This window comes from Mastigoproctus giganteus, chromosome 5 (genome assembly GCF_048544385.1).
Source record: "Mastigoproctus giganteus isolate SK-2022 chromosome 5, ASM4854438v1, whole genome shotgun sequence".
Taxonomy (NCBI): domain Eukaryota; kingdom Metazoa; phylum Arthropoda; class Arachnida; order Uropygi; family Thelyphonidae; genus Mastigoproctus; species Mastigoproctus giganteus.
Window position 1 is genome coordinate 124,673,092 of NC_143579.1, and position 22,736 is coordinate 124,695,827.

The 22,736-nt window shown below is 37.9% G+C and overlaps 1 protein-coding gene across 1 annotated transcript in view; it reads left to right on the plus strand.

Annotated features, from left to right (window-relative positions):
- The window catches only part of LOC150085683 (heat shock 70 kDa protein 12A-like), a 228,723-nt gene extending 222,605 nt beyond the window's left edge, over positions 1-6,118 (plus strand). Inside the window, exon 8 of the mRNA XM_090374189.1 lies at positions 5,239-6,118. Coding sequence (XP_090230315.1) covers positions 5,239-6,009 — 771 coding nt within the window. The 3' untranslated portion in view covers positions 6,010-6,118. The remainder of the gene's footprint in view (positions 1-5,238) is intronic.
- Positions 6,119-22,736: the final 16,618 nt, after the last annotated feature.

The window sequence follows — 22,736 nt, forward strand, 5'->3', positions numbered from 1 at the left end:
GGTGGGGGGTGCTTGTGTGTCCCAATGACCCAGAGAGCTTAGTCGGTGGTAGCTTAGCTACTGGTAGGGCCTCCCAAGCCGGACAGGTCAAAGGGTAGGGGCCAGACTAAGAGAGATATCCTGGTCCTCCAGGTTGGGATTGCTGTAACGGGCTAGCTCCTCATTTAGTGTAAAAAAATACACAAATGCTAAATGACCTACAAGTGAAAATGAAAATGGATTGCACTTTCGAAAACGACTTAGCAAACGGAAAAGGCCAATGATTTTGGGATGCTGGAATATTCAAGGTCTTTCAACTAAAAGAAACTTTCTTCCAGATGAACTGCAAAAATTCAATTTAGACATCATTGTGTTATCGGAGACAAAGAAAAAGGGATGTGGAGAGGAAATAATGGGAGAATACTACCATTTTTGGAGGGAGTCGATAAGAGTGAAAGAGCAAGAGCAGGAGTTTGTTGCTGTTAAAAAGAAATTGAGACATAACTTCAAAAACTGGCAATTTATTAATGAAAGAATGATCTCATTGGAATTGACAATGTATGGGAGAGAAATATGTATTTTGGGAATATATGCCCTGACTAATGACACTGCTGATACCTTGAAGGATGAATTTTGGGAGAATCTGAGAGAACTAATAGAAAAAATCCCTAAGGACAAAGAGATTTTTAATGGGGGATTTTAATGCAGGAGTAGGAACTGAACAAAATAGCAAAGTTATTGGAAGACTTGGAGAGAAAGAAAGGAACGATAACAGAGATAGACTACCCAATCTTCGTGAACAGTTCAACTTGAGAATAAACAACACATTTTTCCAACACAAGAATATCCATAAATATACTTGGTCGCAGGAGACAAGACAAATTAAATCAGTTATAGATTGCATTATTTCAAAACATTCAGGGACATATGTGCTGAAAGATGTCAGAGTTTATAGAGTAGCTGAATGTGGATCTGACCATTTTCTTGTTAAAACAACACTGAGGTGGAACTGGATTAAGAAAATAAGAGTGGACACACAACAATGTAGGATAGGAGAAATGCTACAAGTGAATCAATTTAACATTGAACTACTTCAGGACGACAGCATTAGAAACAACTTTACCCAGAGATTTAATTATTTTACAATAATTAAAAAATATTGTAAAAAAAGTAGCTCATGAAATCCTAGGCAAAAAGAAGAGCCAAGGATTAAAAAAGACCTGGATTACAGAGAAAGTAAGAGTTGCTGTAGAGGAAAAGAAACTTTCATATCAGAAATGGCTGGGTGAAAGGAATGATGCAATATAGGAACATTTATGTTGAAAACAAAATAGCCAATCAGTTGGTAGTAGAAGCGAAAAATGAAGAATGGGAAAGGAAATGTGCGACTAGTAACAGCAAATTGGGCTTCAAGTGATCAGCGGAATTGTAGAAGGTCCTTAAAGACTTGAGAAAACAGAATAAACACAACGCTGGTTTACAATTAATACCTTTGAAAGACTGGATGAAGTACTATGAAAGACTTTTAAAAGAAGGCCGGAAAGAGTTCAGAATGGTAGAGGATTTTGATGTGGAAGACTCAGGCTTAAAAGTTTCTGTTAGGGAAGTAAAGGAAGGAAGGAATGGCAATTCACCTAAACCTGGAGGAGTTTATATGGAACTTTTGAAATACGGGGGAAGAGGAGTGACTGTTTTGATACAAAAAATGTCAAATGATATACTGAGAGGAGAAGAAATACCAAAAGAAATGACAACAAGATATATTACATCAATTTATAAGAAGGGCGATCGGAAAAGCTGTTCAAATTACAGAGGAATGTGCATCCTGAACTTGCTGTTAAAGATTCTTGGAAAATGGATCAGGAACCATTTAGAAGCCCAGATCGAGGTGTCAGAAGAACAAAGTGGTTTTTCAGCTGGGAGGTCACGTATAGACCATATCTCAACAGTACGACAGATCCTTGAAAAATGCCAATTGAAAGGAAAAGAAATCTTTATGATTTTCATTGACCTTGAAAAGGCATATGACAGTGTTCCAAGAAAACCTATGGGAAGCAGCGAAAGAGGCAAATATTGGTGGACAACATTATTAAGACAATTTACAGGAATAACAGATGTAGAATTAAAGTGGGATCAGCTTTATCACCTGAATTCCACACTTCAAAAGGCTTATTACAAAACTTTTGAAGTGTCGATATAAATTTTGAAGAGTGTTGGTGACATGTTGAATGTCACCAACACTCTTCAAAATTTATATCGACATTTGTCTAAGATCCTGGTCAAAAAAATGCAATAAAATGGGATTTCCGATCAATAAGAACATCTGTATTCACAGTTCACTTTTTGCAGATGATCAGGTGGTGATAGTACAAGACTTAGAAGATGCAGACTATGCATGTTGTCAATTGTTTGAGGAATATAAGCGATGGGGTCTAAAAATCAATTTAGCAAGACTGAAATGTTGTCTTCAGGATCAGCACACACATTCTAAATATTGAAGGTTTTAAAATCAAGCAAGTCGATAAATTCAAATATTTGGGATCAATCTTACAAAGTGGGCGATCATCCCAAGCAGAGATCAATAAGAGAATTGCAGATGTCAGAAAGGCTATTGGCATGTTAAATTCTGTTCTGTGGAGCAGAAAGATTCTAAATAAAACAAAGAAACTTATATTTCAAACGATTGTTCAAAGTCTTCTATTGTTTGGAGCGGAAACCTAGATGTTGAATAGGCGAGGGGAAAACAAATTTCTCTCCACAGAAATGGATTTTTGTACACACTCAGTAAGAACTTCTAGAAGAAGCAGAAAATAGAATGAAGACATGAGAGAAAATGGAAATGAAAAAGAATATTATTGACACTATCAAAGAAAAGCGTTCAACATGGTTTGGACATGTAAAATAGATGCAAGAAACCAGATATCCAAAGGCTATCCTGAAATGGATACCTCCTGGAAGAAGGAGAAGAGGATATGGATGGATGGAGTACGGGAGTGCATGACAGCACGAAGTTTAACAGACCAAGACACCTTGAATTGCACTTTATGGCGGGAAAAAATTCCTACCAAAAAATAACTTATAGGCTGAGGAGGAAAGCCATTGTAAATGGAAACACTCCTCTTGAAGAAGAAATATTAATTCTTCAGAAGGTGAAAAAAGAAGTTACTATAAAATATAAACACAAAATTAATAGTCTTTTCCATTTAACAGTGTGAAATTTTAATTTTGCACATGTGCATATATTTTTATTTTTGTTTATGTTACCTCTTTTTTGTTATCATGGTTTATGCATGTGCAGTGGTGGTGATTCTAATATTGTAATATTTTCTTTATTTGTTTTCAATGTTTTATGGATTTCCAGAAACATTATGACAGTTTTATTTTTATAGATTACTTTCTTGGAGAAATAGTGGACAGTCAAATTAAAGAGATTTAAATTGCTTCTTTTTTTTTTTTTTTTTTAAAGTTTTCTTTCTATCTATACCTTTTTTATCTATACATTTCTTCTCTTCATCAATAATAGCACTGAGCAGCTTCATTCTTGTTTATTTTGGTTATTGTTATCAGTTCAACTGAGTCCTGAAGTGATCACAGTAATTAGCATCCACTGTATTACTTCAATTTTTAGAGTTAATAAAATCATTTTCGGGATGCAAAAGTTCAAATTTACAAACATACACGTATTCTGCCTTGTGGGGTTGCCAACAAGCCAGCAAAAAATGTTTGCTGGTCTTTTGCATATTATATTATGTTTGGAAGATATATGTTTTACAAAATAAATAAATGATAAATAAAAACCATTTTATATAATAAATAAAATATAAAATGATTAGAATCTCACTTACTGAATAAATAGATTCTTTTTCATTAACTGAAATGCCCTTCACAAAAATAATTGCAATGAAAGAGCAAACCATTCCACAGTTCTCACTTGTTTTTCTGATCACATGTTTTTTCAGGTAATTATCCTTAAAATCCTTGAAAGACTTAAAATATTCCAGGGATGAGACTTGCTATATTTAGAAAGTAGTTAAGAAAACAAATTAAACTAATAATGCCTAATGCTTCTAGGAAACTGATTAAATTAATGATGCCACTTCTAGGAAACTGATTAAACTAATAAAGCTGCTTTATTTCTAGGAAATGGATGAACTAAAATGGTAATCGTACAAAAAAGATGCTGGAGACAAGTTTTACGTTCATTATTTCATTCTCCCAAGTATTGTTCTAGTAGTGATGGGTGAATATAGTACTGAGAAATCAGTGAACTCTTAATTCTTTTCAGAATCGATACACTACTGATATATCACATCACAATATGTTTATGTCTAACAGTTCCCAAAAAACCCTTATTCCTTGGCCCTTTTCAAATTTAAAAAATTGTAAATGCATCTGTTTATCATTGGGTATACATAAATAAAATGCTATATTTACTTTATTTATGTTACATTATTAGTTATAAGACCAAATGTTTGACTAATTGAAAGCTGATTACTGGTGGTTTCATATTATAAAAAATTCATGTCCCTAAATTCATGGCACACTTCTGGACATTTTATGGCACACTGGTTGGGAAGCACTGGCATAGAAAAATTAACAAAAAAAAAGTAAGCTACTGACAAAAGAGGCCACTGATGCATTTGCCATCTTCCTCTGCTTGGATTTTTGTCATCAAAATTAGTTTTGATGAGAAAATTCAAGTTTTGTTGACAAGGGCGCTGTTTATGAAATTGTTTTATTTATACTTCTAGATATGGAAGCCACTGTCAAAAACTCTCTGAAGTCTGGCAAATGCTGCAGATAACTTCACCAGCAATGGAAAGGCAAATGCAGATCTCTCAAATTTTGACAGTAATCCAGGGCGGATATCTTGCATTCAGAAATCAATATGGAATTTTCATTATAGTGACAAATACATAACTTAAGTGCTGTTTCACAAATATATTCATATGAAGCTGCATCAGAGCACTTGCCAGCTTAATTATTGCAAACAAATCCTCTGAGATATAGAGGGATAGGATAAGCTTAGTCACACCAGTGATTGCACATCAGAAAAACAGGTTGCTAATAGTGTTTTGAAATTCTTTTCTTAACCTCTGAATGTCTACACTAATTAAAGTGAATATTATTGGCTAGTAGTAATATTAAGTTTATTGAGGAATTTTATAAATATCATAGAATTTTCATAACAAATTATAAATTGCCTTTATATTAAACATCAGTTTTTTTGTTTTTTTTATGTACTTCATTTACATAAAGGTGGAGAATATTATCAAGAAATATGGAAATAAAGAAATAAAGTGGTCTTCTCAGGGAATGTTACGCTTGGAACCTACTGTCATGCTTCAGCTTTTCCAGCCGACACTGGATGCAATCAAGCAGCATATTTCATCTGTTTTGGACATACCAGATTTAAAAAATATTCATTATCTCTTTCTTGTGGGTGGTTTTGCTGAGTCGCAAATTCTTCAAAAAAGTATTAGAGAGACATTCTCTAAAAAAATTAAAGTTATAATTCCTCAGGGAGTTGGCTTGGCCATCTTAAAGGGAGCAGTTCTTTTTGGCTTAGATCCAACAATAATCAATGCACGTCGATCCCGAATGACGTATGGTGTGGGAGTTTTGAACCGATTTATTCATGGAATCCATCCTGTTGAGAAATTAGTAGTAAAAGATGGTGTGGAATGGTGTGCTGATGTGTTTGACAAGTTTGTTGCCATTGATCAATCTGTTGCATTGGGTGATATGGTTGTTCGCAGTTATACTCCTGCTCGAGCAGGGCAAGCATGTAGTGTTATTCATGTTTATGGTAGTGAGAGAGACGATGTTAAATTTATAACAGATCCATATGTTCAGAGATGTGGTTCACTCATTTTAGATCTATCAGAAACAAAGTACCTATTTTGTTCAGGGAAGAGAAGAGAAATTCAGACTATTATGACATTTGGAGACACTGAGATCAAAGTTAGTGCACTGGATATATTGACAGGGACGTGTGTGAGGGCAGAGATTGATTTTATGAGTCAGTGAGTTGAAAATAGTGGTTAGAGATTGTATGGTACCAAAGAACAGATTCATTTTTATTATTTTGACATTTACAGCCAGTGAGGGAAAGTTCCTTTTTCTTTCCCTAAGATTCTCTTTATTATTAGACATTATTAAATAAAAAGGTTAAGCATTCTAGCCTAAAATTGAGATATTATCAGTATTTTGTGAATCATTAAAATTTTTTTTGGTAGTTTCATATTTAGATAATTCTAAGATTTTTTTTTGAAATTGTTACTGCTTTACATCATCTGTCAGTCAACAAGTCTGTATTTTTGTTTTATAAATTTAAGGGCTGCTTTTTTGTTGTTGTGACACAGAAGAAACATAAAATAGTTTTTGTTAATGTTATAATTAGTTTTGTGAAAATAAGAAAGAATTATTTCATTACTAGCATGTGTATTCAGTAATGGATAGATATATGAATTTAATTTCTATGATATTTCAAATTGAAAATTATGCAGGGTGGGTCATCCACAGTATTGTGACAAGCAGTTTTCCCAAAAACTGATAGAGCTAGGATTGCATTTTTTCGGAGTTCATGAGCATAAACTGAATTTTAGCTATTTCAAATAATGACAAGGATACACCCTTGGAGGGATACACAGACTAACAGGTTAACAATAGCCACAGCCAGAGGTGAAAGTGATTCTTGTACTAATGAGCAGCAGCCTAGAAAGCAATGTGCTAGGGATTTCAAGAACTGCTGAGAGTCATCATGGAACAAGTAAATACCTGTGTTAAAGTAACTAACAGTAACAACAAGGGCATATATACTTGCATGTACACCAATGCAGGAGTATAGTAAATAAATTTAAGTGCTGGTCTAGACATCAAAGGCAGATATTGTTGGGATATCAGAGACATTGTGTCAACAGACATAAGAATGCAGAATTTCAATTTGGGGAGTATAATGCATACAGAAAGGACAGACAGAATAGGAAGGGTTATGCTGTTAGTTAGGAAACACACAAAATCTAAAAACACATAAAAAAAAGGCAGTGCATTAGGTCGACATGGGTGATCAGTGCAATGGTGAGTCACTTTGGTGTGAATCAAACTGACAATGTTGAGAAAGCAAAAATGAGAGTAGGAGTGTATTATAGGCCTACTGACTCTGATAAGTACAACAAACAAATCTATTAGAGAAATAGAGTGGTCCAGTAAATCAGAATGTCTTATAATGGGGGATTTTAACTTTCAAGATATTGACTGGAACTTGTGGGATGGTCAGTAGCAATACTTTTGTGGATTTATTGGATGGCTGTTTTCTACAGCAGCATGTTTGAGAGGCAACCAGAGGTAGTAATACACTTGATCTGATTATCAGCAGTGATTATTCATGAAGAATTTGCAGATAAAGGAACCACCAGGCGGAAGTGGTCGCAGTGTACTGATGTGGGATTTACTTAAAGATGTAACTACCATCAGGGGTAAAGGGAAGGGTCTTTACTTTCGTAAAGGTGACTATGGTGGTCTCAGACAGTTTTTAGATTCTATACATTGGAAATAGCTAATGATGTTACCAACAGCAAATTCTAAATTGGACGCATTCAAGAAATTAATCTTGGAAACTACAAGACCTTTCAGACCAACTAAGAAATACTGTTCAAGGTTTAGGATGTAAAATGGATATCAGATGAACTAATCAGACTAGTGACAAAGAAGAAAAATGCATGGGATGCATATAAATCATCAGGCAACACAGCTAGCCTTTGGTAGATATAAGCTAGTCTGTAATCAAGTTACAAAGGAGGTTAGGTAAGTGAAAGCAGATTACTAGAAATCTTTGGCAACAGATGCAAAGAAAAACAGCAAAGACTTCTTCACTTATGTAAACTCTAGAAGGAAGGGGATGAATCAGATTCGTCCACTTGAATTCTTTAGGAAAGGGGATGATTTTGTAATAACTGAGAGGAAAGTTGAGGGAAAATTGTTAAAATTAAAGGTAAGAAAGTCAACCCGAGGTGGATGGAATCTATCCAGTTATATTAAAGGAGGCAGCAAGGGAAGTAAGCGAACACTTAGCTATAATTATGAGAGCATCCTTGCATTCAGAGGAGATCCCCACGGACTGAAGATGTGCAAATTTATCTCCAATTCACAAAGGGGGATCAAAGGGTGATACGAGTAATTACAGACCTGTTAGTCTTATCTTCTGTTCTGGGGAAAATAATAGAGTTATTGGTTAAACTTGCTGGAATGAGTATAGAGAAGGGCATCAAGATTGGTGAGGGGGAACCAAAGGGGATGCTCTTACCAAGAAAGGCTTAAGTTCTGGAGATTGCAGTGTCTGGAGACTAGACATCTGCAAGGTGATCTGATTGATCAAAGCTTTATACATGGCCTTATTCAAGGCAATGTATAAGGCAAACTCAATGCTGATAGGATTCTTCATTTTGCTCAGATTTCACATTTGAGAGTGCATAAATTCAAATTGAGGAAAGACAGTTGCAGAATAGATGTGTGAAAATTTGCCTTTAGGCAGCAAGTGGTTTATTCCCTTAACAAAATTCCATCCGTCATGGAAATTGATAGCTTAAATAAATTCAAGAAAGAATTGGACAGATTTTTGGAGTAAATGGATGGGTGAAATGGGAAGGTTTTTTTTGGCTAGGTGCTATAGAAGCTTGTTTTCTTTAGCATTCGTACAGGATGAGCTAAAAAAAAAAAAAAACCCCTTCTCATTTCACCCATCCACTTGCACCAAATGGTTGTCTAGTTCTGCCTTGAATCTATTTAAGCTACCAACTTCTATGACAGACAGAAGTTTGTTCCAGCAATCAACCATCCGCTGGCTAAAGACAAATTTCTGCACATCTGTCCTACAACTGTCTTTGCTAAATTTGAATTTATGCTATCTCAGGCAATTATTCTGAGCAAGAGGAAGAATCCCATCTCAAACCATTCAAGGCTTTATACACCTCAATCAGATCACCTTGCAGGTGCCTGGTCTCCAGACACTGTAATTTGCAAAATTTAAGCCTTTCTTTGTAAGAGCAACCCTTTGTTCCATTCATTAATCTTGTTGACCTTCTCTGTACTCATTCCAACAGCTCTACATCCTTATTAAAATGAAGCCTCCATCCCTGTATACAGTACTCAAGGTGTGGCCTGACCATTGCCTTATACAAGGGGATAAGCACCTCCTTATCCCTGCTAGAAAAATTCCTGTATATCATTGACAAGACACCATGAGATACTCTTGCAGACCATCTGCACTGCTCAAAAACTTTATATCTGCCTGCACAATTACCCCCAGGTCCTTTCCACTCTCTACCACTGTCAGTGTAGTACCGCAGAGTTGATACGTTACTCTGGGGTAACTGCTTCCCATATGCACTACTTTACATTTGTCAATGTTAAAGTTCAGTTGCCCCCTCTCAGCCCATCTGCTCAACTTTTCTAGATCCCGTTGCAACAGCGTACTGTCATTAGTGTTATTAATAGCCCTGCCGACCTTCGTATCATCTTCAAACTTGGACATTAAGCCTGATATACCATCATCAGTATCATTAATGATTACAGAAAACAACAATGGACCCAACACTGAACCCTAGGGAACTTCCCTAATAACATTATTCCACAAAGAGCAGTGTCCATTGATTACTACTCTGTCTTCTCCCACTCAACCATCCCTTTATCCATAGCAGCATTTTGCCTCCAGTGCCACACTGCCCCAATTTGTACAGCAGTCTTCCATGTGCAACAGTATAAAAAGCCTTTCTAAGATCCAAATATATGATATCAAAATTATTATTTGCATCCAGTTCCTTTGTAAATACATCATATTATCCAATCAAATTGGTCAGACAAGGCTTCCCCTTAACAAACGCATGATGTGTCCGAGCTATAACTGAAGTTTTGTCTAGATGATCCTACAATGCTTCTTTAAACAGTGCATCATTAATTTCCCCGGATCAGAAGTTAAACTAACAGGTTTGTAATTACGTGTCTCCCCCTTTGATCCTCCTTTGTTTATTGGAGTCATATTTGCACATCTGCAGTCCATGGGTACATCCTCTGAGTCCAAGGAAGCTCTCATAATTATGGCTAAGGGTTTGCTTACTTCCTTTGCTGCCTCCTTTAATATAATTGGATAGATTCCATCCACCCTAGGTGCCTTTCTTGTGTTTACTTCAACAATTTCCCTTCCACTTTACTGTCAGTTGTTACAAGATTATCTAGCTTACTTCCAGAGTTTAATACGCATCTGACTTTCCCCACTCTGAATAACTGCAATTCTGCCCAGACATGATAGCAGTGAGTATATGATTAGAGCCTTGTAGATCAATTCGGCCCTGGAAAGATTGTGCAAGACTCAAGGTGTAGAAATTTTCTGAGCCAGGTCTGTGCTTGTTAACAGGAGAGACTGCTTCTACAGGGATGGGATACGCTTAAATAGAAAGGGTGCAAGAATATTTGCTGATGCTATCAAGTGTTAGCTGGTCCGGAAAACTGCTAGATTGGGGGACCGGGATACACAGACTAATAGATTAACAGTAGCCTCTGGCAGAGGTGAAAGTGATTCTTGCACTGCTTCTATTGAAATGAGCATCAACCAGAAAAACAAGATGCAGGGGATTTCAGAGACTGCTGGAAGTCTCTGAAATCCGCTTGCAGGATAATCTAGACAAGATTTCAGTTATAGCTCAGACATGGCATGGGTTCGTTAAGGGGAAGTCTTGTCTGACCAATTTGATTGGATATTGGCAGAATTACTTAACAAGTACAGGTCACTGTTGAAAAAAAGCTGTGAATTAGGGTTGAATTTGAAAGTGTCTGCAATTCTGACCAGACACGATAGGAGGCAGTATATGATGATAGCCTTTTCAATCAATTTGGCCCTGGAAAGATTGTGCAAGGCTCAAGGGATAGAATTTTTTCAGCCTGGTCTGTACTTCTTAACAGGAGAGACTGCTTCTACAGGGATGGGATACATTTAAATAGAAAGGGTGCAAGAATATTTGCTGATGCTATCGAGGCAGTGTCAGGTGGGTCAGAAAACTGCTAGCTTGGGGGGATATAAGGACTAATAGATTATCAGTAGCCTCTGGCAGAGGTGAAAGTGATTCTTGCACTGCTTCTATTGGAATGAGCAGCAGCCTGGAAAACAAGATGCAGGGTATTTCTGAGACTGCTGAAAGACATTGCGGTACAAGTAAACACATGGGTTGTGTTAGGGTAGCTAAGAATAGGAACAGGTGCATGTATACTTGCGTGTACACCAATGTTAGGAGTTTGGTAAATAAATTTGATGAATTTGAGGTATTGCTCAAAACATCAAAGGCAGATATTGTTGGGATATAAGAGACATGGTGTCACACAGATATAAGGAATGCAGAACTGGAATTTGGGGAGTACAATGTCTACAGAAAGGATAGACAGGATAGGAAGGGAGGAGGGGTTATGCTATTAGTTAAGGAAATAGAGTGGGCCAGTAAATCAGAGAGTCTTATAATGGGGGATTTTAATTTTCTGGATATTGACTGGAATTTGTGGGTTGGTCACTCACACACTAGCAAGGCTTTTGTGGATTTATTGGATGATTGTTTTCTACATCAGCATGTTCGGAAGACAACTAGAGGGAGTAATACTCTTGATCTGATTATCAGTAGTGATTCCCTTGCATTAAGAATCTGCAGATAAAGGAACCACTAGGTGGCAGTAATCACAGTGTGCTGAATTGGGATTTACTCAAAGTGTAAAATACCATCAAGGGTAAAGTGAAGGGTTTTTCTTTTCGTAAAGGTGACTACGGAGGTCCGAGACAGTATTTAAATTCTATATAGTGGGACCAACTGATGATGTTACCAACAGCAAATTCTAAATGGGAAGCATTCAAAGAATCAACCTTGGAAATTACTAAGCTTTTCATATCAACTAAGAAATATTGTTCAAAGTTTAGGCCTAAATGGATGACAGATGAACTAATGAGACATTAGTTCATCTGACTATGTGGCAGAGAACAAAAATGCATGGGATACATATGAATTCACAGGTGACACAGAAGCCTGTGGAAGATATAAGCTGGTCTGTAATCAAGTCACAAAGGAGGTTAGGCAAGCAAAGGCTGATTATGAGGAATCTTTGAAAAAGGATGCAAAGAAAAACAGTAAAGAGATCTTTACCTATGTAAACTCTAGAAGGAACGGGATGAATCAGATTGGTCCACTGGATATTGATGGTTCAACTGTTTGTTGATGATCCCGCTCAGGTGGCTAACAAACTAAATGTGCATTTTGTATCTACATTCACACATCAGGAGTTATTCAGGGAGGGGAATGCCAGAGGTTAACTAAACTATGACAGTGAGCTAGATGATTTCGTAATAACTGAGAGGAAAGTGGAGGAGAAATTGTTGAAGATAAACATAAGAAAGGCACCTGATGTGGATGGGATCTATCCAGTTAAATTAAAGGCATCAGCAAAGGAAGTAATCAAACCATTAGCCATAATTATGAGAGCTTCCTTGATATCAGGGGAGGTACCAATGGACTGGATAAGTGCAAATGTGACCCCAATTCACAAAGGAGGATCAAAGGGCGACACAAGTAATTATAGACCTGTTAGCCTAACGTCTGTTCCAGGGAAATTACTGGAGGCCCTGGTTAAAGAAGCACTGCAGGATCATCTAGACAAGACTTCAGTTATAGCTTGGACACAGCATGGGTTTATTAAGGGGAAGTCTTGTCTGACCAATTTGATTGGATACTATGATGTAGTCACAAAGCAACTGGATGCAGGGAATAACTTTGATATATGATATATTTGGATCTTAGAAAGGCTTTTGATAACTTTGATATCATATATTTGGATCTTAGAAAGGCTTTTGATACTGTTGCACATGGAAGACTGCTGAACAAATTGGAGCAGTGTGGCATTGGAGGCAAATTGCTACTATGGATAAAGGGATGGTTGAGTGGGAGAATACAGACAGTGGTAATCACTGGACACTGCTCTTCGTGGACTAATGTTATTAGTGGTGTCCTTAAGAGTTCAGTGTTGAGTCCATTGTTGTTTACTGTATTTATAAATGATATTGATGATGGTATATTTGGTAAATGTTCAAGTTTGCAGAGAGTTGGCAAATGAAGTTTAACATTGACAAATGTAAAGTACTACATATGGGAAGCAGTAACCCCAGAGTGACATCAACTCTGTGGCACTACATGGACAGTGGTAGAGAATGAAAAGGACCTGGGGGTAATTGTGCAGGCAGATATGAAGTTTTCTGAGCAGTGCAGATGGTCTGCAAGAGTAGCTCATAGTGTCTTGTCAATGATATACAGGAATTTTTCTAGCAGGAATAAGGAGGTGATTATCCCCTTGTATAAGGCAATGGTTAGGCCCCACCTTGAGTGGTGTATACAGGTCTGGAGGCCTCATTTTAAGAAGGATATTGAGCTGTTGGAACGAGTACAGAGAAGGGCAACAAGATTAGTGAATGGAACAAAGGGTTGCTCTTACAAAGAAAGGCTTAAGTTTTGTAGATTAGAGTGTTTGGAGACTAGGCACCTACGAGGTGATCTGATTGAGGTGTATAAAGCCTTGAATGGTTTGAGCATGCCCAATGCTTATGGGATTCTTACTCTTGCTCAGAATAATTATCTGAGAGGGCATAAATTCACATTGAGGAAAGACAGATGTAGGATAGATGTGTGGAAGCTTGCCTTTAGCCAGCAGGTAGTTGAATGGTGGAATAGACTTCCATCATTTGTTGTGGAAGTTGATAGCCTAAATAAATTTAAGGCTGAGCTGCAGAGGTATTTGGAATGAATGGAGGAGTGAAATCTGAGCGATTTTTTTTTTTTTTTTTTTTTTTTTTTTGGCTGATGCTGCATAAACTTGCTTTCTTGCTGAGGAGTGGTTTGCTCCTCGATTTCTAGTCTCATCTCCAAAAATGGTTTTCTCTCAGTAACCTTGGTCAACCTATCCACATGAACTAATTGTCGATCTTTGGTCTTATAGAAATGCTGTATTTCATAATTTACTGGAGATGTCTGGCTAATGACACGATATGGTCCCATATTTTGTCATGGGAATTTTCGTGTAAAGCCTCTCTTCACTCTAGGCACATATAAATAAACCATACTACCAACACGTATTTTCTTATCAACTGCTTTCCTACATCTATAGGCTTCATGTTCTTCATCAGCTTCCTTAAAATTTTCTTTGACAATCTCATAAGTTCTCTTTAGTTGTGCACACAATGCTTTGCTATAATTCTCCAATGATAAATATTTTGGCTGATTATCCGACTTCCAGACATGCTGTGGCAACACAATGTCGCGTCCGTACAGCAGAAAACTGGGAGTCTCTCCCGTAGCACTGAAATGCAGAGCGATATGCGAACAAAGCAATCGGCAGAAATCTAGGCCATTCATGTTGAGTTGAAGCAACCATGTGTGACAAGATGTTTTCTAATGTCTGATTTATTCTTTCGCATCTTCCATCACTTGAGGGATAATATCCACTCGTGCATACTGCTCTAACTCCAAGCTTTGCGCACGCCTCTTGCATTAACTGTGACACAAAATTACTGCCACAATTTGAGAGTACTATGGCAGGTATCCCATGATGACTTATTACTCCATCAATGAGAGTTTCTGCGACCTGCTGGGCTGTCTGGGTATGCATAGGGTATGCTTCCACATAATGTGTGAAATGATCCACTACCATTAAAATATACTTATAACCTTCTTCTGAAGTTGGTAACAATCCTAACACATCTACTGCAATTTTATTAAAGGCTTCGCTTCAGATTCAGCTCTAACCAAATTCACTTTGGCTTTAGCTTTAAAACCTCGTCTTTCCGTACAGCTTGGACAGGAACTAACATAGTTCTTTGTATCGGAATACATGTCCCATACGTTATCCTGCCTAATTCTTTGAAGAGTTTTGGCAAGAGCCATATGTCCTGCACAATGTGCATCATGACACGCTCTTAGGATCTCACCCCTTAATTTATTTGGTATGACTAGTTCTAATGGTTCAGCTCTAGTCAATTTGTCAGATGGTAGAGTATAATGGTATAACATTATATTTCTCACAATATACTGATTCGCCAATTTGGGTGAAGGATGTTCAGTTTTTCCTTCTAATTGTTCCAAAATAGGTTTTAATTTTAGATCTACCAGTTTACGAGTGATCTCTTGTGGATCGCTACTGTTACTATCACTACTATCTTGCCCCGTCTGATTCAAGTCAATCGACATCTGTGTGTCTAACGCAATAACTGGTCATGATAGATAATCTGCATTTTGATTTTGCTTTCCTGGGTGATACTGAACCTTAAAGTTATATCCCATTAACATCAGATTCCAGCGTGTGAGACGTGCATTCGGGCTCTTCAAGTGAAGCAGATATTGCAAAGGTCTGTGTTCTGTAATTATGGTAAAACAATTTCCATATAAGAAAGGATGGAATTGTTTTAGGGAGAAAACAATTTGATAGTGCTTCTTCCTCTGTAACACTAATTCAGTTCTGCTGCTCTTAACTGTCTGCTCACAACCCCAGGGGCTCACATCTGGTGAGTATGGGCTTGGCACACCCAGGGTCCTAAGCTGGATATCATCATTCTTCTCTTTCTTGGTGATTCCCTTCTATTTCTCTCTCTCTCTCTCTAGGTAAATTGTTTTTTTTTTTTTTTTTTGCTTATGCAGCAAAAGCTTCGGCTTCCTTGCACCATATAGCTAATATTAATAATAATAATAATAATAAGCTATAGGCTGACGAATTCCCGTCTGTCCAACTTGTTCCAAAATTCCACATAGGGCCTTCTCACTCGCGGCAGTGGTGGGAAAGAACTCTTTCTTGAAATCAGGATAGATTAAAACTAGTTCAGAAGTTAACAATTCCTTCAACTTCTCAAAAGCTTGATTGGCAGCTTCACTCCACACAAACTGCACAGACTTTTTGGTTAGTTTTGTCAAAGGAAGACGACTACTAGCAAAATCTGGAATAAACTTACGATAGAAGTTACACATTCCTAAGAATCCATGAACTTGTTTCACGTTATTTGGGGGTTTACATTCTTTTACAGCTTTCACATTTCTAGGTTCTGGTTTCACTCCAGCACTAACAATCTGCCCTAAGAAATCAATCTGAGTTTTTAGAAACTCACATTTGCTAGGCTTCATCTTTAGATTATATTGTCCAATCTTGCAAACACTAGTTCAAGTTTGCAGAGGTGGTCTGAAAAAGATTCTGAACACTAAATAATGTCGTCCAGATAGATAAAAATGGCTTCGGACTGTAAACCTCTCAAAGCAAACTGTAAACCCTAGTTGAATGTGGCGGGGGCATTTCGTAACCTGAAAGGCAAACGCATAGTTAAAAAAACCTGCATGACAAATGAAACCAGTTTTGAAATGATCAGTTTCATGTACAAATAACTGATGGTAACCAAAAGCAAGATCCATTTCCGAAAATAACTTAGCCTTTCCTATCATGTTGAGCGTATCATCGATATTTGGCACTGGGTATGCATCTGGTACTGTAACACTTCAATTTGCAAAAGTCTATGCAAAAATGCAAACTGCCATCCTTGCGAACTGGCACTAATAGTGCAACAATGGTGATTTACAATATTTAATAATTCCAGCACTCAGTAATTCTTGTATTTGGCGATCAGTTTCTTGTCGAAATGCATATGGAATGCGATATTCCTTCAACTTGATAGGTCTTTCGTCAGTGAGCTTAATTCTATGCTTAAGCACATCTGAACCACTCGACTGATGTGCTTTTGCAAACACATCCATGTATCTGGATAATAAATTTCGCAGTTGTTCTCTTTCTCACTTCTTTAAATGATCTAATTGGAAGTCAAAGGCTGACAGAAGCAATTATAGACCTGTGAGTTTAACTTCTGTTCCAGGAAAATTAATGGAGGCACTAGTTAAAGAAGCACTGCAAGATCATTTAGACAAGACTTCAGTTATAGCTCGAACACAGCATGGTTTTGTTAAGGGGAAGTCTTGCCTGACCAATTTGATTGGATACTATGATGCAGTCACAAAGGAACTGGATGCAGGGAATAACTTTGATATTATATACTTGGATCTTAGAAAGGCTTTTGATACTGTTGCACATGGAAGACTGCTACATAAATTGGAGCAGTGTGACATTGGAGGCAAATTGCTGCTGGGGATAAAGGGGTGGCTGAGGGGGAGAAGACAGAGTGGTAATCAATGGACACTGCTTGTCGTGGACTAATATTAGTGGAGTCCCTCAGGGCTCAGTGTTGGGTCCATTATTGTTTTCTGTATTCATAAATAATATTGATGATGGTATATCAAGCTTAATGTCGAAGTTTGCAGACGATACAAAGGTAGGCAGGGTTGTCAAGGACACTACTGACACTATGCTGCTGCAACAGGATCTGGAAAGGTTGAGCAGATGGGCTGAGAGGTGGCAAATGAAGTCTAACATTGACAAATGTAAAGTACCACACATGGGAAACAGCAACCCCAGAACAACGTATCAACTCTGTGGTACTACACTGACAGTGGTAGAGAATGAAAGGGACCTCAGGGTGGTTGTGCAGGCAGATATGAAGTTCTCTGAGCAGTGCAGATGGGCGGCAAGAGTAGCTCATGGTGTATTGTCAATGATATATAAAGGAATTTTTCTAGCAGGGATAAGGAGGTGATTATTCCCTTGTATAAGGCAATGGTCAGGCTACACCTGGAGTACTGTATACAGGTCTGGAGGCCTCATTTCAGGAAGAATGTGGAGCTGCTGGAACGAGTACAGAGAAGGGCAAAAAGATTAGTGAATGGAACAAAGGGGTGCTCTTACGAAGAAAGGATTAAGTTTTGCAAGTTGCGGTGTCTGGAGACTAGGCACCAGCGAGGTGATCTGATGGTGTATAAAGGATTGAATGGTTTGAGCATGCTCAATGCTGATGGGATTCTTCCTCTCGCTCAGAATAATCACCTGAGAGGGCATAAATTCAAATTGAGCAAAGACAAATGTAGGATAGACGTGCAGAAATTTGATTTAGCCAGCGAGTGGGTTGGTTGGTGGAACAGACTTCCATCCCTTGTCGTGGAATTTGATAGCCTAAATAAGTTTAAGGCTGAGCTGGACAGGTATTTCGAACGAACAGATGGGTGAAGTGGAAGTGGTTTTTTTTTTTTTTTTTTTTTTTGGCTGATGCTGCATAAGCATGCTTTCTTGCATCAAATGCTAATGCTAGGCACCAGCGAGGTGATCTGATAGAGGTGTATAAAGCATTGAATGGTTTGAGCATGCTCAATGCTGATTGGATTCTTCCTCTCGCTCAGAATAATCACGTGAGAGGGCATAAATTCAAATTGAGGAAAGACAGATATAGGATAGACGTGCAGAAATTTGCCTTTAGCCAGCGAGTGGTTGGTTGGTGGAACAGACTTCCATCCCTTGTCGTGGAAGTTGATAGCCTAAATAAGTTTAAGGCTCAGCTGGACAGGTATTTTGAATGAACAGAGGGGTGAAGTGGAAGTGGTTTTTTTTTTTTTTTTGGCTGATGCTGCATAAGCTTGCTTTCTTGCATCAAATGCCTCTACTAATGCTAATGCTAAAGTCATCCATAGTAATAATATCTTCATCTTCCCCTTGTATAGAGTCAGATGCTAACTTAAACTGTTGGTCGCTTAAGGTATGAACTCGGACCACTTTTGAGTTCTTTCTCAAGCATGTAGATAGATTAGCAATGACCACATGGGCTTGCTTTTTGCTGTCTAGGGATGAAAGAACACATTTAACTGCTAAAGAATCGCTCTTAAATTCAGGATTCGGTTCTATCACAACTTCACATTTGTTGTTTAACTGATTGTCACATTGCAACTTCGATACACGTTCTGTGAGAGGTGGAATTATTTCCTCTGTAACAGTTCTTCCTGGGTAGGTTCACATGATTTCATTATTTTGTCCTTAATGCTTTCTTCACGCATTCAGATACGACTGGGCACTGACTTAATCAAACCTGTTCCCATGTCTGTTATGAAATTATGTTTTCAGAGTACGTCGGCTCCTAGCATCATTTGATATCTGTCGCTCAATTTACACTCGGCGACTAAGATCTTTTCCGTAAATTCAAAATCATCTAAAGAAACTTGCAAAGTCATTTTGCCTTGTACAGAAAGTTCATAAATGTAAAAGTAAACTGTTTCTAAAATTTGATGACTTGGTAACTGATCTTTATGAGGAATTTTCAAAAAAATCTCAGGGGACTTTGATGCTCAAAGCATCAAAGGTGGATATTCTTGGGATATCAGAGACGTAGTGTCACACAGATATAAGGAATGCAGAACTGGAATTTGGGGAGTACAACGTCTACAGAAAGGGTAGGAAGGGAGGAGGGGTTATGCTATTAGTTAAGGAACACATAAAATCCAAGGAAGTGAAGCCAGATGACATCGCTGGACAGTGCAGTGTTGAGTCAGTTTGGTGTGACATAAGCATTGGGAGATCAAAATCGAGAGTAGGAGTGTGCTATAGGCCTAATGACTGACGAGTATAAAAAGGAAACTGTACAGGGAAATAGAGTGGGCCAGTAAATCAGAGAGTCTTATAATGGGGGATTTTAATTTCCCAGATATTGACTGGAATTAATGGGTTGGTCACTCACACCAGAAAGGCTTTTGTGGATTTATGGGATGATTGTTTTCTACATCAGCATGTTCGGGAGGCAACTAGAGGGAGTAATACTCTTGATTTGATTAACAGTAGCGATTCTTCATGCAATAAGAATCTGCAGTTAGAGGAACCACTACGTGGCAGTGATAACAGTGTGCTGAAGTGGGATTAATTCAAAGAGGTAACTACCAGCAGGGGTAAGGGGAAGGGTTATTGCTTTCGTAAAGGCGACTACGATGGTCTGAAACAGTATTTAAGTTCTATACAGTGGGACCAACTGATGATGTTACCAACAGCAAATTCAAAATGGGAAGCATTCAAAGAACTTATCTTGGAAGGTACTAGGCTTCACCTACCAACTAAGAAATATTGTTCAAGGTTTAGGCCTAAATGGATGTCAGATGAACTAATGAAACATATGGCAGAGAAGAAAAATTCATGGGATACATATTAACACCTGACACAGAAGCCTATCATAGATATAAGTTGATCTGTAACCAAGTTACAAAGGAGGTTAGGCAGCGAAGGAAGACTACGAGAAATCTTTGGCAAGGGATGCAAAGAAAAACAGCAAAGAGTTCTTTATTTAAGTTCTTTACTTATGAGTTCTTTACAAAGAATTCTTTATTTACATAAGTTCTTTACTTATGTAAACTCTAGAAGGAAGGGGATGAATCAGATTGGTCCACTTGATATCGATGGGTCAACTGTTGATGATCCTGCTCAGATAGCTAACAAACTGAATGAATATTTTGCATCGACATTCACACACGAGTTATTCAGCAAGCGGAATGCCAGAGTTGTGTTCAACTCTGGCAGTATGCTAGATAATCTTGTAATAACTGTGAGTAAAGTGGAAGAGAAATTGTTGAAGATAAACACAAGAAAGGCACCTGGGGTGGATAGGATCTATCCAATTATATTAAAGGAGGCCGCAAAGGAAGTAAGCAAACCCTTAGCCATAATTATGAGAGCTTCCTTGGTCTCGAGGGAGGTACCCATAGACTTGAGATGTGCAAATGTGACCCCAATTCACAAAGAAGGACAAAGGCTGACGCAAATAATTATAGACCAGTGAGTTTAACTTCTGTTCCAGGAAACTTAATGGAGGCACTCGTTAAAGAAGCACTGTAGGATCATCTAGAAAAGACTTCAGTTATAGCTCAGACACAGCATGGTTTTGTTAAGGGAAAGTCTTACCTGACCAATTTGATTGGATACTATGATGCAGTCACAAACGAACTGGATGCAGGGAATAACTTTGATATTATATACTTGGATCTTAGAAAGGCTTTTGATACTGTTGCACATGGAAGATTGCTGCACAAATTGGAGCAGTGTGACATTGGAGGCAAATTGCTGCTGTGGTTAAAGGGGTGGTTGAGGGGGAGAAGACAGAGAGTGGTAATCAATGGACACTCCTCATCGTGGATTAATGTTATTAGTTGGGTCCCTCAGGGTTCAGTGTTGGGTCCATTATTGTTTTCTGTATTTATAAATGATATTAATGAAGGTATATCAAGCTTAATGTTCAGGTTTGCAGACGATACGAAGGTTGGCAGGGTTGTCAAGGACACTACTGACACTATGCTGCTGCAACAGGATCTGGAAAGGGTGAGCAGATGGGCTGAGAAGTGGCAAATGAAGTTTAACATTGACAAATGTAAAGTACTACATATGGGAAACAGCAACGTATCAACTCTGTTTTACTACACTGACAGTGGTAGAGAATGAAAAGGACCTAGGGGTAATTGTGCAGGCAGATATGAAGTTCTCTGAGCAGTGCAGACGGGGTGCAAGGTAGCTCATGGGGTCTTATCAATGATATACAGGAATTTTTGTAGGAGGGATAAGGAGGTGATTATTCCCTTGTATAAGGCAATGGACAGGCCACACCTTGAGTACTGTATACAGGTATGGAGGCCTCATTTCAAGAAGGATGTTGGGCTGCTGGAACAAGTACAGAGAAGGGCAACAAGATTAGTGAATGGAACAAAGTGTTGTCCTTACGAAGAAAGCCTTAAGTTTTGCTGATTAGATCACCTCACCAGTGCATTAGATCACCGCACCAGATCACCTCACCAGTGCCTAGTCTGGAGACTAGGCACTGGTGAGGTGATCTGGTAGAGGTGTAGGAAGCCTTGAATGGTTTGAGAATGCTCAATTCTGATGGGATTCTGCCTCTTGCTCTGAATAATCACTAGAGAGGGCATAAATTCAAATTGAGGAAAGACAGATGTAGGATAGATGTGCGGAAATTTGCCTTTAGCCAGTGGGTAGTTGGTTGGTGGAGCAGACTTCCATCCCTTGTTGTGGAAGTTGATGGCCTAAATAAATTTAAGGCTCAGCTGGACAGGTATTTCGAACGAACAGAGGTGTGAAGTGGGAGTTTTTATTTTATTTATTTATTTTTTTTTGGCTGATGGGGCATAAGCTTGCTTTCTTGCATCATATGCCTCTACTAATGCTAATATAATTCTTTGTTCATCAAATTGTATTTTTAATGAGTAGTATATTGTAATATTAATTTTCATGTTTTTGCTGTTGTAAAATTATAAATAAATCGTAAATAAAATACATATTTATGTTATTAAAATGATTCAACCTTTCTTTATATTATACCTAATTAAAATATATAATTTTAATGAAAGTAAGGAGCCCAAAAAGATTTCTCTCCTAAAGGCAGAAAAAAAACTTAGCTTTGCCACTTGTGAAGTGTAAAATCAATCAGCGAACAGAAAGCAAATGAAACGGCGTTAGTATATATATGCCCATTTGTTAGCAGACATGTTTTAATATCAGATACTTAGGGATTTGCCAAAGCATTAGCAAAGGCGCATGATGCAGGAAAGCAAGCTTTATATAGCATCAACCAAAAAAAAAAAAATAAATAAATAAAAAACCCAAACATACCCTTCTCGTTTCACTTATCCACCTGCTCCAAATGTTTGTCTAGTTCTGCCTTCAATCTGTTTAAGCTATCAACTTCTACAACGACATATGGAAGTTTGTTCCAGTAATCAACAACCCGCTGGTTAATGGCAAACTTCCGCACAGCTATCCTACAACTGTCTTTTCTCAATTTGAAT